The 14,868-nt window shown below is 39.2% G+C and overlaps 1 protein-coding gene across 1 annotated transcript; it reads left to right on the top strand.

Moving 5' to 3' along the window:
* Nucleotides 1-17: 17 nt before the first annotated feature.
* On the top strand, nucleotides 18-13,884 carry LOC114418654 (uncharacterized PKHD-type hydroxylase At1g22950-like). The gene is made up of 9 exons (XM_028384112.1): nucleotides 18-418; nucleotides 2,143-2,190; nucleotides 3,600-3,776; nucleotides 3,910-4,060; nucleotides 4,185-4,271; nucleotides 4,578-4,702; nucleotides 5,519-5,637; nucleotides 5,818-5,929; nucleotides 13,468-13,884. The coding sequence occupies exons 1-9, from the start codon at nucleotides 161-163 to the stop codon at nucleotides 13,501-13,503; spliced, it is 1,113 nt and encodes a 370-aa protein (XP_028239913.1). The 5' UTR covers nucleotides 18-160; the 3' UTR covers nucleotides 13,504-13,884.
* The last annotated feature ends 984 nt before the right edge of the window (nucleotides 13,885-14,868 follow it).

The raw sequence follows: 14,868 nt of genomic DNA, 5'->3' as shown, positions 1-14,868 counted from the left end.
TGTAAAAAAAATATTCATTTATAAAACCCAATCTCTCACCTTGCCCAACACAGCAAAACCCTAATTTCCAACTCCGATTTCGTTTCTCCTCCGAAAAACCCTAATTTCCCCTTCGCTCTTCCCCATGACCACGGCGTAGCTCATTTCCCCTACTCCGAAAATGTCGCTCCAGGGCAGCGCCAGCGGAAACGGCACCGTGGCCGCGGCGTCGACGGCGAGCCTGAGGCTGCGGCTGAACCCTAACAAGGAGCACAAGCCCGATGGCTACGAGGACATGCAATTGGATTTCAGCCCTAACATTTTTAGCTCGCTGGAGAGGTACCTCCCTCCGAGCATGCTCAACGTGACGCGTGACGAGAAGGCCAAGTTCATGCGCGAGATTCTCCTCAAGTATCTGCCCCTCGGGGAACGCAACAGAGTGTGTTTCTGATTTTTCCCCTAATGTGTTCCTTCACTGTTAATCGCTGTTCTGTGTGTTTGACTTGTTTTTCGGTTTTAAATATGTTTGTTTGGAAAATGGAAGAAAATTAAGTTAAATTATGTGAGGGATTGCGTTTTTAGTTTTAGTTGGGTGAATTTCGTAACTTGTTTGTCAAGTTATAGCCTAGTGGCACGAATGGGAAGAATGTTGCTAGTTTGTGTTAGCAGTAGAATGGTTTCTTACCAATGGGTGATGGGTTTAGTGAAAGAGGCCATCTCCTTTCAACATGGATTGCTTCTATAGGAGGATATACGTGGAAAACAAAGAAAAGTAGGATGATTTCTTAGGCCTGTGATTTAATGACTCAAAATGACACATTTACCCCTATTGCAAGTATGTTTTGTTTAGGCAGTGTTATCAAAACTGGCTCTGACTTGTCGGTAGAACCAGAACCAGGAACAGGAAACGGACATATCACCTGTTTGAGTAGCTAGTTAGATTGGATATGTAATGCCCCTGTAGAAATCAGTTTGACTCAGCTGGTTTAAGAGAAAACTGGCAACTTGATGGCTCACAATAAACTGGGCGTTCATGTAAAAAAAAAAAAAATCCTTGCTGCAACTGTGTGCACTTCCTCATTGGAAGTTTGCCGCCACATAGAGCAACGATAGAGGAAGAAAAGAAACATGTACTGGAGGGAGACAGTGAAAATAGATAGAGGAAGACAATAAACTCTAATAATGCATGTTTTCTCTCTGTAAATGACTTGACTGCTAGCAACAGTGAGGAACAAGGGAAGGGAGATGATGAAAATAGGAAGAGACAGGGAGATGTGAAAGGGAGAAAGTGAAAATACAAAGGGAAACGCGAGGCTGGTGAGCGTTGTGGATGGAGCCTTTTTTTTTTACATAAGTAAAAGTAACCCCATGCATTAGTCTTTTTAAGGTTTCACAAGCAAATGGGCTGGTTCATGACCCCAAGCCCACAACAACTAAATTATTCTATTCATTTGGGCTCCCTTATTGGACTACTTATTTAATTATTATAAATATCTCTAATCAGGTTAATTTTTTCTTATATTAATCATATGATTATAAAAATTCTCTATATTTTTTTTCTAAACAATTGTTGTTTCCTTAGGCTTGGAATTCTAATTCTTGTGTGCTGGAAATAGTTTGAGACAGGAAGCTTCAGGGGGAGTAAAAATATTTGTGCTATTCTGTGACATTTTGGTTGTCATTTTTTCTTTAGTGTCACTAAATGATCCATGTCTGGTTATTGAGCTGGACATGGCTTTACGAAGTGTAAAACCCTGCCAAATTTCCAATGTTGGGATGATATCAATGTTATAGATACTCTTCTAGTTCTATGTTAGTGAAAAACAAAATGAAATTTTGAATATTATTGAGGTTAGGATGATTCTGAGAATGAGAAGTTTTAATAACATTTGCATGCTGTAGTGGTTTAATAACTTTCCTTTTGTTATATTTATGGACTGGGATGTTGAAGTGCCTTTGGAAAATTTTCCATTTCTGTTAATAACTGTATATTTGGTTCAACTTATTTTGAAAACAAATGCATATTTTTGCCAGCTGTCTAAGAATTTTTGAAAAAATAAGTGATTATTTCTGAAAAAATAGTCCTTGTTATCATCATTATTACCACACTCTTGTGGCTTTTTATTATTTTACTATATGATAGTTTCTATGTTATTTTGGCAGGCACAAAAGCATAGAGAATATAGAGAGAGGATAATAGCAAATTATCAGGTATGTGGTAACTGAACATTAACTTGTTTGACAGTTCATCTTGACTACTATTTTGGCCTGAAATTAATGTTGAACCTAAAAGAATGATTTCCACAAGACTGGGAGGAAGAGAGAAAGAGTGTCTCATAAAGTAATTTCTTAAATAAAAAAAAGCATATATAATAAACTGTAATGGCTAAATCTAATGATGAATCCAACTTCCTGATTTAGACAACATTTAATGTTAGCAGATCTTGAGTACTCGAAATATAGAACACCCTAAACCAATGTTATCAATCATGTACAGTGTCCATCCAATGCTGTTTACACCATTATTGCCTCATGAAGGGTAAAGCCCCATTTTTCACCTCTTCCATCCCTAATTATATAATGTCTCATCTTTTCCTCAACATATGTTTTTTTATTAGAAAATTGTTTATTCTCCCTAGTTCATTTCCAATCATTATTCACTTTGAAGCAAGCCTCTGGTCTCCTTTTTCTCATGAGCTTGAGCTCACTGATCGCTACTGATTATTTCCAGCCATTCCTGGCATTTACTGTCACCCACTTGTTGCCATTGATCCCTGCTACTCAACCTCTACCATACACACTTACTCTGTCCACATCCCTCTGTCCAGCTTGCAATTCTTATTCCTTTGTTTTTACCCTCTGTTCTGCCACTCAATACCCAGTGTTCAATTTTTTTGTTTTTTTTTTTTTTAACTTTTAATAATCAGATTGTGTTTGAAGTTTTTATATTTTTTTTTATATGTATATCGTATAAATTATTTATAATCCTTGGAATGACAGCCTTCCTGCTACCCACTATGATGTTTTTGATGTCATCCGCTCCATGCTGCCATTTGGGATTGATTACATGGCCCTGAACCAATTTAAAAATTTCAATCCTATATTTTTTATCTAGTCATATTGAGATTAACATTTCTCTTGCTGTATATGCTTGCCATTGATATGATGCAATTCTCCCCAGTGTAAGGATTCCTATAAAAAAAGTAAACAGAAAATGTCAGCATATGAATGATCTAATGAACACTTATCACTTTACATGGCTAGAGACTTGGCCCCTTCCCCCAGCCCCTGATGTCATGCCACTCCCTTAATGCAACATATTAGGGAGCCTGCAGTTTAAAGAATATCTAGATATAGGTTGATTATTACTTGTTGAGATCCATTCAAATTTGTACAAAAAGAAATATAATAGTGATTAAATCTCCTTCATTTGTGTTGCTGTTGTTGAAAAGGTGCTCAATATCCATTCAAAGGAAATAAGAAATATTAATCTTAAAACATTGTGTTTATTTTTCTGATGTGAAGTATGATAATTAATTGCACTCTTTCCCTGGTCTCTTCTACCTCCTTTCTTGTATTTTTAGAGCGAAACTTACAGTTTTTTAAACACAACTTTGCAGCCTCTACATCTGGAGTTGTACTCTGTGGATCCTGCTACATTCTTTGTCCCCACATTTCTGAGAGCAATTAATGATAATACAGAACAAAGCTATAGAAGTATAGTATCTGAACCCTTTCCAGGCATTTTTATATTTGACATATTTCAGACCCACTTTTGTGAGTTATTGCTGTCTGAGGTACTTCATCATTTTAACTATCATCACCTATGATACAAGCATTATCTCCTCTTTTAAATTGGAAGTTGTAAACAGATGCCTGTTTGTTTACTTATGTTTTGTGTATGTTACAATGTATTTGTTGTCTCCCTAGATTGAAAATTTTGAGAAGTGGGTGACTGAAACTAAATTTCGGATCATGCATCCCAATACAATGAATAAATTTGGTGCTGTACTTGATGACTTTGGACTTGAAACAATGCTTGACAAGCTTATGGAAGGTTTTATCCGTCCCTTATCTAGAGGTAAATGAAGACTGCTTTATAATATGATGGTGATTTGGCTGAATCTATTTATATTTTAGAAATGATTAGCTATATTTTTCATTCTTACAAGACATGTTCAATCACTTAATTGTTTGTTATACAGTCTTCTTTGCAGAAGTTGGCGGGTCAACCCTGGATTCTCATCATGGTTTTGTTGTAGAATATGGTAAAGATAGAGATGTTGACTTAGGTACGACTTCTGCTGGATCTGTATTTGTTTTATCGTTCCATAGGTCATGTGCATAATATTTAGTAAGTGAACCTACATAATGGTATTATTATAACTATGGAGCTTTGTGGTTAATAATAATTCAGACAGCTTATTACTTCTTTTGAAGTTTCAAATTCATACTAAGCTTGGATAGAGACCTTAAATGCTTTATTATTGGTGACGTATTTTGATGATGCTAGGTTCATATTATATGCTGGTTAATACATCTGCATTCCTGATGTTAATATGTCTGATGTTGTAAAACTAAGAGTCTTGCATCTGTAGGTTTCCATGTGGATGACTCAGAAGTAACCTTAAATGTTTGCTTGGGTAAGCAATTTTCTGGAGGGGAATTGTTTTTTCGGGGTGTACGATGTGAGAAACATGTAAATACTGGAAGTCATTCAGAGGTAAGTTGTAGTGATTGAGTAACATAAAATTATATTGGTTTTAGGAAGATTCAATGCATATTTTTTTTTTTTCATCACTGTAAGTGTATGTTGGTCTACTTTCAATCAGCAAAAAGCATTGACTCCTTCTGTGCCTCAAATAGCTAGCTGTCCTCCGTGCTTTAGGTGTTACCTTTTGGCACCTTTTACTATACTGGCCATAATATTTCTATTTTGAAATATGTATGCTAAATAGAAATATGTTTATTGCCCTAGGTACAGTCATATGTGCATGAGAAGAAAATAATCAAATTTAAAAATTTTGGGAGATTCTATATTGATCTGGATGAAGTGTGGGATTGGTTTAGTTTACAACCTGAGCCCCTACAACAATAACTTGTGAATTAAAAATATTGCTCTTCATGTCATGTGTGTTGTGAATTGGTGTATCTGTAATTGTGTTTTTTTTGTTGAGTGCTAGGGACACACTCCAACACCTTCTTTCTGACATCTATTGGTTAAAATTTCTTGAATACTACAAAATCATTAGAGAGAACATTAAATAAGGCATGGGACCCACATTTTTTTCCAATTTTCAATAAATTTCAACCAATAAAAGAGTGTGTTCCTAGCATTTCTCATTTCTGTTTTTTAGTTTAGCTTTAGTGGTATATATTTGTTTTTAATCATGAAAGCAAATCCAAATGATTGTTTATTTTGGGTTCATATTCTGTTCCAATGAAGTTAGTTGGTGTTGTCTGTTAACTATTGTAGGGAAATTTATGGACCATTGCTTTTTGCTATTTCTCATAGGTGGTTGTACACTTTTGAAAGCAGGAGATCTTTGATTATTCTCATGTCCCTGGACGAGCCGTCCTTCATCGTGGTCGTCATCGCCATGGTGCTAGAGCTACAACATCTGGTAATCGGGTCAACCTACTTCTATGGTGCAGAAGGTGATTTCACTTGTTGCTTGATTTCATTGCTACTTCAATTTGTCTAATGATTTTTTGAGTTGTTTGCTTCATATTAAATTACTCTGGCCTATCCACTAGTTTCAGAAATCACACCCGTCATTATTCTCTGTTCATTTCTTCTGAGTAAATTAATATGAAAGTTGTGTTATGTCATTGTAGTTCTGTCTTTAGAGAGATGAAACTGTATCAAAAAGATTTCTCCAGCTGGTGTGGCGAGTGCAATCGTGAGAAAAAGGAAAGGCAGCGCTCAACAGTTGCTGCTACCAAATTGGTATGTTCTTTTATTATCTGAATGTTTCGTGTATGTGCATTACATTCTGGGAAGGTGATGTAAATTTTATGTATGAACACTTTTTTTTTATCAGCAAAAATATCATTTATATTATAGAAAAGTACCAGGGGTACTAAGAATACAGGAGTATGACTGTGTGGGATGAAGGTCCCTCTGTTAGAATCCAGACTAGATACATTGTTACATTTGGTCAATAGCTTCCCATCTATGCTAGTTACAGAAAGCTACTGATAGGTTGCTGGACCAGTAGTTGTAATGCTCTGTAAATCTTTTCTCCAGCTCTGTGAACCATGACCAGACCAGGAACATTGCATCCTCCTTCATTCTGCTTCCATTAAATGGTTCGTTTGAGAAAATAGTTCGATTTTCCCATCACAATTGGTTTGCATCAAGGGTCAACCCTTAGCCCCTACCTTTTTACCTTAATTCTGGATGTCCTCACGGAATAAATCCAAGAGATAGCGCCGAGATGCATGCTTTTTGCAGATGACATAGTCCTCCTTGGAGAGTCGAGGGAGGAGTTGAATGAGAGGTTGGAAACTTGGAGACGAGCTCTAGAAACACATGGCTTTCGCTTAAGCAGAAGCAAATCGGAGTATATGGAATGTAAGTTCAACAAAAGTAGGAGGGTATCTAACTCAGAGGTGAAAATAGGAGACCATATTATCCCTCAAGTCACACGGTTTAAATATCTTGGGTCTGTAATACAGGATGATGGAGAAATCGAAGGGGATGTGAATCATCGCATTCAAGCAGGATGGATGAAATGGAGAAAAGCATCGGGGGTGTTATGTGATGCAAAGGTACCGATCAAGCTAAAGGGAAAGTTTTATCGGACTGCGGTAAGACCGGCGATTTTGTACGGAACAGAATGTTGGGCGGTCAAGAGCCAACATGAGACTAAAGTAGGTGTAGCGGAGATGAGGATGTTGCGGTGGATGTGTGGTAAGACTCGACAGGATAAAATTAGAAACAGAGCTATTAGAGAGAGGGTTGGAGTAGCGCCTATTGTAGAGAAGATGGTGGAAAATAGACTTAGGTGGTTTGGGCATGTAGAGAGAAGACCGGTAGATTCTGTAGTGAGGAGAGTAGACCAGATGGAGAGAAGGCAAACAATTCGAGGCAGAGGAAGACCCAAAAAGACTATAAGAGAGGTTATCAAGAAGGATCTCAAACTTAATGATTTGGATAGAAGTATGGTACTTGATAGAACATTATGGCGGAAGTTGATCCATGTAGCCGACCCCACCTAGTGGGATAAGGCGTTGTTGTTGTTGTTGTTGTTCTGTGCTGCCAAATTGTGAAGGTTAATGCGACCCACCAACATTTTCATCTGCTGTACTGTTTCGATCCGTGTAGGCCAGTAGTGTGTTGCAAGAAGTGGTGCCTTGGGTTGGCTGAAAATGCTCTCGATGTGTTAATCCATGATAGGGATTGTGTTTTTGTACAGCTAAAGAACAGATGGGAAGCTTCTTCCTCGTAGTTTCTGCAGAAAGGGCACAATGTGTCATTTAGCTGTATTTGTCTCCTTCTCAAATTTTCTTTAGTGTGCAATCTGTCCTTGACTAGCCTCCAGGCAAAAATGGCTGCTTTTGCTGGGATTTTTAGCTTCCATATCTCCACAAATGCAGGATCAGTATTTGCCTCTGCTGCTTCATGTTGCATCAAATGGTATGCACTCCTTGTAGAGTAGTGTCCATTAGGTTTCGATTTCCATACCCAGCAATCTGCTAGGTGTCGATGAATGGGGAACCTTGATGTGTCTTCCAAAAAGCCAATAGTTGTGTCCACTTCATTGTCGAACAAAGGCCTTCTCCATTGAAATTTCCACTCCCATGTTGTTTCTGTATGACTTCCCACTTGTTGAACGAGTTGTTGTTGTTGACAGGATATTTGGTACATCCTTGGATATTTCCTCATTAATGTCTCCCCTTCTCCAACCAATTTGTCCTCCCAAAATCTAATTTTGTCCCCACATCCCACCTTCCATACTATTTCATTTTGGAGTACTCTATTCAGCTATGTTTGTGTGTCACCTCCATTAGATCCTACCACCATATTGATTCATTGTTGGCTCATCTGCCTTCAGCTAATGCTCGCCACCCACCATATTTCGACTCCAATATTCTAGCCCACAATTCTGAATTTTGCTGCAGCATGTTCCATCTCCACTTCGCTAGCAATGCATTGTTGAATATCCTGATTTCTTTTATTCCCAAGCCCCCCTTTTCCTTTGGGAGACAGATTGTCTGCCATTTGACCCACGCAACTTTCTTTTGATCCGGCCCTCCACCCTATAGGAACCTTCGCTGAATTTGGACCAGCTTGACCGCCACTTTATTGGGAATCCTGAAAAATGAAAGAAAGAAAATTGGGATAGATGTTAGGATTGATCTTATTAGAGTCACTCGCCCCCCCGAAGGATAGGTGTCTCTGTTTCCATCTAGCTAGTTTTCTCTATCTTTCTTAGGATTGGATCCCACAGCTCACTATGCCTTGGGTTAGTCCCAATTGGAATACCCAAATATGTGAATGGCATAGACAGGACTCTGCAATTCAAGTATTCAGCTGCCTGCAAGTTCAAAAGCCCTCAGGATCGATTTAATTGTTTTAACATTCTGCATGGTAGCCTCCCCAAAAAATATGATATCATCAGCATATTGGAGGATGCTAACTGGTACCTTATTTGCGCCCACTAGAAATTCAGTGTACAGCTTTTTTACGGCTTCTCTCATGAGTCCAGTTAAAGCTTCCGCTGCGATGTTGAATAGGAGGGGTGCTAGTGGGTCTCCTTGTCTGAGTCCTCTTTGTGGGACAAATTCTGATGTGGGGCTGCCATTTACCAACACCGACACTGAGGCAGATTTGAGGCAGCCATCCATCCATTGGATCCATTTGTCACAGAACCCCAATCTCCTTAGAATGTAGAAGAGGAAATCCCACGAGACTGAATCGTATGCCCTTTCAAAGTCCACCTTAAATATCAAACATGGCTTTTTCCCCCACCTTGCTTCCTCCACTACTTCATTAGCAATGACTACACTATGTAGTAGATGTCTACCAGCTATAAAGGCTGATTGTCTTTCATCAATGATGGTTGGCATAACTCTTCAATCTATTGGCTAGCACCTTGGCCACTATCTTGTAGACGCTGCCTTTGAGGGAAATAGGCCTGAAGTTGTTCAGGCATTGTGGATCGGTCACCTTAGGTATCAAAGCAATAAATGAGGCATTGCCTCCCCTTGGGAAAGTGCCATGAGCATGGAATTCACCAAGAAAGCGCAAGATTTCAGGTTTCAGGGTCTGCCAAAATTGCTTGATGAACTTAAAATTAAGCCCATCTGGGCCTGGGCTCTTTTCACTACCGCATTCCCAAACTGCTGACTTTGTTTCTTCCTCACTGAAGGTGCCCACCAGCAATTGATTTGGTTGGTGCCAAATGCTATTAAAGCTGATACCATTCAAAGTTGGTCTGGTCTGCAATGGTTCTTGAAATCTTTGCTGAAAAAACCGGCGGAATTCTTCTTTCAATTGGTTTGGTTCCTCCACCCAGGAGCCATTGTGATGGACACTCCAGTTACTACATTAGATTTATGATTTGAGTTAATCATCAGATGGAAGTACCGGGAATTGCAATCACCTTCTTTGATCCACCTGGACCTGGCCTTTTGTCTCATTAGTGATTTGTGTGATAGGGCTGCTCTCCATAGGTCTTGCTGCAGCCTCTTCCTATTCAGACTTTCTTGGGGAGTCATTTGTCTTTCAGCTATGTCATTTTCCAGCTTGTTTAACTCAGCTTCTATGTTTTGAAACTTCTTGAAGGTGTCTCGATTCTGCTCCTTGTTCCATAGCTTGATTCTTTCCTTGAGGCATTTGATTTTTTCTTTGAGAACATAGCCGCTCCAGCCTGTTTGTTGTGTCTGTGTCCAGCTGTCCTTGACCACCTTCCCAAATGATTTTTCTTTGAGCCAACAATCAAGTAATCTAAATGGTTTGGGTCCCCAATCAGCATTTTTAGATTTAACGAGCATTGGACAATGATCTGAGAAGTTTTTGTCTAGGATATGCCGTGTGCTGGCTGGCCATTTAGAAAGCCAATCTGAGGAGATGAATACTCTATCGAGTTTGCTTCTAGCTGTCCCATTTGGTCTGTACCAAGTGTATTTGCTCCCTATGCATGGTGGTTCAAGAACTTCAACATCATCTAGTCAGTCATTGAATTCATTGATGATCACCCCCCCCCCCCCTCTCTGTGATACTCCAACCCTTTCCGATGCATTTCTGACACTATTAAAATCTCCCAGCAGGCACCATAGGCCCCTTGGGTTCAGATCCTTTAGCTGCCTTAGAGATTCCCAAAGTACACGCTTGTTTTGAGAATCACATGGGGCGTATATATTGACTATAAACACCTTCTGTTCTTCTTTTCTCCATATCCCTTCCAGCAGGATGAAACCCCTGTCGCTGACCCTTCTTTCCACATTAAAACTCTTCTCGCTCCACAAGCATAGTAGGCCACCAGTTGTATTTGTGGCAAGCAACATTTCCCAGGTTACATCAGTATCACCCCACATGGACTGGCACAGTTTGATTTCAATATGTTGTTTCTTCATCTCCTGAAGACATAGCAAATCAACCTTGTGTTTCGTCACTAACCTCTTGATGGCAGTCCACTTGATCCCCCTCCCTAGCCCTCTAACATTATATGTTAAAATGTTCATGGGGCACTTTTCTATTTCCCAACTTCTTTGCCTCTTTTCTGTCTCTAAGTTCCATGGCTGAAATGGTGTTTATGAAGCTTTCATGGTCAGTAGTACATGTGACCCCCATTTGCTTTGCCATATTCCAAAGGTGTTCTGCCTCCTGCAGGGTGTTGGAGGTACCAGCAATGAAGGTCGATGCGGCGGACATGGGTGTTAAGCTCCCGGTATTGAGAATGCTGTTGGTCACAAGGCCCAATTCGCTCTGATCCTTGTCTGAGTGCTCAGCTTGTTCATTTGGTTGGTGGCAGGCCTGTTGCTTTTTGCGCCATGTGCTCTTTGAGTACACCTTCCGAGAAACCGGGGTGGTAGCTTCAGCTTTGATGGTATTTGGGCTCGAAGGATGCTCATTTTCTGTTGTGTGGGTGGTGAGGCCCAATAGTAGTGGCCCATTAGCACCGACAGTGTGATCGTTAGCGATATCCTTGTTTAAGTTACCACAAATATTTGAATTTTGAGTGCTACCTATGTGTAGGGCACGTGACCCGTTAGATATGTCCAAGGCTGGCCCACAGGGTCCTATGTTGACTTGTGCATTTCTGCTCTGCATGTAGTTGTCGTTGTCTAATCTAGACTCCATATCTGCCCTGCTCTGCCTTTTGATGCATCCCCCACATACGTCTAATATCTCTCCACCTTTTTCCTTATTTGCGTAAAGCATCTCTGTACCCATGTTGACCTACGTTGCTAGCAGTTTCCCCTTTTCAGCTACCTGATCATATGCGCCATCCTCGACAGTCATGCTGACAGACCACCTACCGAGGTTATTACCCAGTGGCTCATAAGGTGATCCTTTGGGTAGTGGGTCATGTTCCTTGTCTCTTGCTCCTGGTCCGTCACCGGTTTGGTTGTAGTCAGTACATGGCGGTGCATGGTCATCGTCCGCCGCGCCACGGATCGATGAGCGTAGGCTGCCGGAGTCACTGTCTTCGGACTCTATCTCATCCGATGATCTTGTGTTGCAATGGGTTTGGCGGCTGCGAGGGTGGTTATCGGACCCTGTTTCTTCGACGATGTGGACGTGATACAGGTCGCCGCCGATATGGAGGTTTATGGTATGTTGCAGCGTGGGTCTCCACGGGGTTCTAATTAACTCCCGCGCTCTGTCCAAACGCCGGAATTCCTTTATGTCGTCGTCAAGCTCCACTAGTTCGCCTATGGCGGCAACAATCTTCCGGATCTGCTCCGTATCCCAAGCGACGAGGGGAATGCCCCAACACTGTACCCATATGAGTCTTTGCCCTGGTTTGGTGCCGGGATTCCATTTCTCCATCGTTTGGAATGGTGTCGACGCGTGCTAAGCTTCCTCCGCTGATAGCTCTTCTGCACTAGAGTCCGAGAGACCTAGGAGCATAAACATATTGTCTCCTAGGAATTTTGGCACGATGTCTGGCCCGAGTTCCCAAGCAATTTCTTCTTAAGCTTCTTCGAGTGTCTTCATGAGCTTCAGTTGGCCAACCCACGCATCGGAGAACCAATGTTTGGCTCCCGCCGGAATGTCAAGGTGGATTGAAGAATGCGACTCGCCGTGGGTAAGCCTCGCGCTAGCTGAGCCTTGCCGCTGGCCTAGGGTCGTCGGCGTTGTGAGTAGGGCATTCTTATAGGACATCGAAGATACCCTGTGATTCTGCCGTGGTGCAATGTTTACCTGTGTTCCACCGCCTCTCCTCGTTTCGAGCCCTAGTCTTAATTGTGGTCGTGACTCGGTCTGACGTTCGTACTTTGGTACGTTGATGTGTAGCTTCAGGCCTCCGATCACAAGGTTGTCAAGTTGCCGCTCTAGTCTGTTTACGGCGATCACCCCGCTAAATCTCTCGAAGCCGTACCTTCTTCCTTCTTTGTTCCTACGCGTAGGGATGAATATCTCTCGAACTTGTCCCCACTCTCCTAAGATGCCCCATAGGTCCATCTCGTTCACATTTTCTAGGAATCTGGTGAAGTAGAAGCTTGTAGTGTTCGACCTGTCCTTCCACCGTGTTTGGGTATTCCGAGATCCATGGAAGCTACTGCAGGCGTAGCTCCGCTGTGGGTCCTTCCTGTCTCTGGAATTGTTTCTCGTTCCGCCTCTGCTTTTTGAGGCGACTCTCACCCATCCCTCGTCTGTCTCCCTTGCTGACTCTATTACTCTCTCTCTCTCTCGTCTCTCTCTCTTGCATTCTACCTCATCTTTGTATTGGTGTGCACATGTATGAACACTTATTCACTTGACTTCCAACCTTGTGATCAGTATAGACAGTATTGGCAAATTGCTCCTAGCCTGCTAGTTGCTACCAAAAGATTAATACTTTTGAATTACTTGAAATACAGAGAAACTGTAAACTGCGTGAAACTTGTGTTGAAATTTAGGACTGAGGAGTATAAAAGAACAGCTGAATAAGAATTCAAATTCATAAAGTTGAAATTGCGTTCCTATTGTACCGTGGGGTTTAGCCAGATATTGAAGTTTAAGATGTGACATTTGCAAGCGTGATCTCTGTTATCTTGTGGCTGTTACAGTATATGCAATTTTAGAATAAATATGATTATATGAATACAAAGTTGGGATTTTGTGTGATTGTGAAGTGTACCACATTACCCAAGAATAAGTGATTTGAAAGGTTAATTAGCAGTACACCAATCTTTTATATTATTTTTCATCCTCTTGATAGAATCTTTGCTGACTTAACTTTGTTCCTGTACAGTATATACTTATACTTACAAATACATAGCTGAGGTTGCAGAATTTAAGTATATAACTCTGATCTTGTGGTATTACAGGATTTGTTCTGGAGGGAAGGTGAATCCACTGCATAATCTGTTTTGCTCAGTGGATGATTGTAAAATGTACCTGCAATCATTTGTCAATACAAGTAAGCTATGGTTCCTGATAGTGTATGTACAAGGTATCTGCTGTATTGAGATAGTTTTCTTCAAGTGAGCTTTGGATTTTTCGTTAAAAACTGTGCGGTTTGTCTGATGCCTATTTATTGTCTGAGGAAGGGGTGAGCTGGTTGTGTTATGTAGGCTGGTTTAATGCTCAGACCTTTATTTTTTTGGCATAAAACCGCAGAATCATGTCAATAAATTTAGATTTAGACTGTAATTAATGTATTCTGAAATCTTTTAGGTTCATTGACTATTGTAGCATATAGTTTCATTTCCAATATGTAACTACTAAATTTTCTGTTCTTTTAATTTTTTTTAACGGTAGAGGGTGTGAGCCATGGATAAATGGTAAGGTGGTGTTCTTATTATCATTTAACCTTTTTGTTTTAGCTTTAAAAAACGTGATTTCTTGTTTAGAGACATTAAGTAAATTTATTTTTGGTTTATTTAAATTTATGAAATGACTCATTTTATTTTAAAATATAATTACAAATGCATTTTAAAATGTTTTTTTTCTTTTTAAAAATGATTATAAATTTGGTTGTTTTAAAAATTTTGCATTTTCAAAAGTTTAATTAAATTAATTAAAATTTCATTACAACGGAGGAAAAAGCTTTATTGTTTGGTTTGATTTTAGGGAGGTAAAACACTCTAATCATTACCCAAAATATTTAAAAGATCATTACAACGAACTTTTATTTATCTCTGAACAATTTCACTTTCGATATTGATCATTAGTAAAAAGAGATAAAGGGTTTGTTTAGTTATTATTCTTGAAAACCATTTTGTTGTCTATTCATAGACTTTTTACATAAATAATACAAATACATTAATTAATTTATGTAAATATTCAAGCAAAAAATAATTTATGTGGATGATATAAATTATTATTGACGTTGAGAAATTGGTTCTTTTTAAATCAATTTTTTAACGTGAATAATTTTTTTGTCAGGAATCAATTTGAGGTTTTTTGTTTAATAACACATGTTATGAAACTGGTTCGTGGCAAATTGATTTCATAACTTGGTTTTTTAATTATTTTTTTAATTTTCTGGTTTTTTAATTATTTTTTATTTTTAATTATTTATATTTAAATTAAAATGGACACATCAAAACTATAATGATTTTCTTATTTAAAATCACAATGTTTTAAAATCAAATAGAACTTTTTAAAGTAATTTATTCCATATTCATAATTTTATTGTATGTCTATCTCTTTTATATTATTTGTTTATTTTTATTTTGTTCTTTAAATTATTTTAATATTTTACAGTTAAAAATAAATTTATATCA

Source organism: Glycine soja, chromosome 7, assembly GCF_004193775.1.
Source record: "Glycine soja cultivar W05 chromosome 7, ASM419377v2, whole genome shotgun sequence".
Classification (NCBI taxonomy): Eukaryota; Viridiplantae; Streptophyta; class Magnoliopsida; order Fabales; family Fabaceae; genus Glycine; species Glycine soja.
The sequence above is the reverse complement of the archived record's forward strand: the minus strand, read 5'-3'. Positions and strand labels throughout refer to the sequence as shown.

Coding starts and splice junctions, on each gene's coding strand:
- LOC114418654 (XM_028384112.1), top strand. CDS start 161: ATGTCGCTCCAGGGCAGCGCCAGCGGAAACGGCACCGTGGCCGCGGCG. Junction 4,061..4,184: donor TATCCGTCCCTTATCTAGAG/GTAAATGAAGAC, acceptor TTTGTTATACAG/TCTTCTTTGCAGAAGTTGGC. Junction 5,930..13,467: donor CAGTTGCTGCTACCAAATTG/GTATGTTCTTTT, acceptor GTGGTATTACAG/GATTTGTTCTGGAGGGAAGG.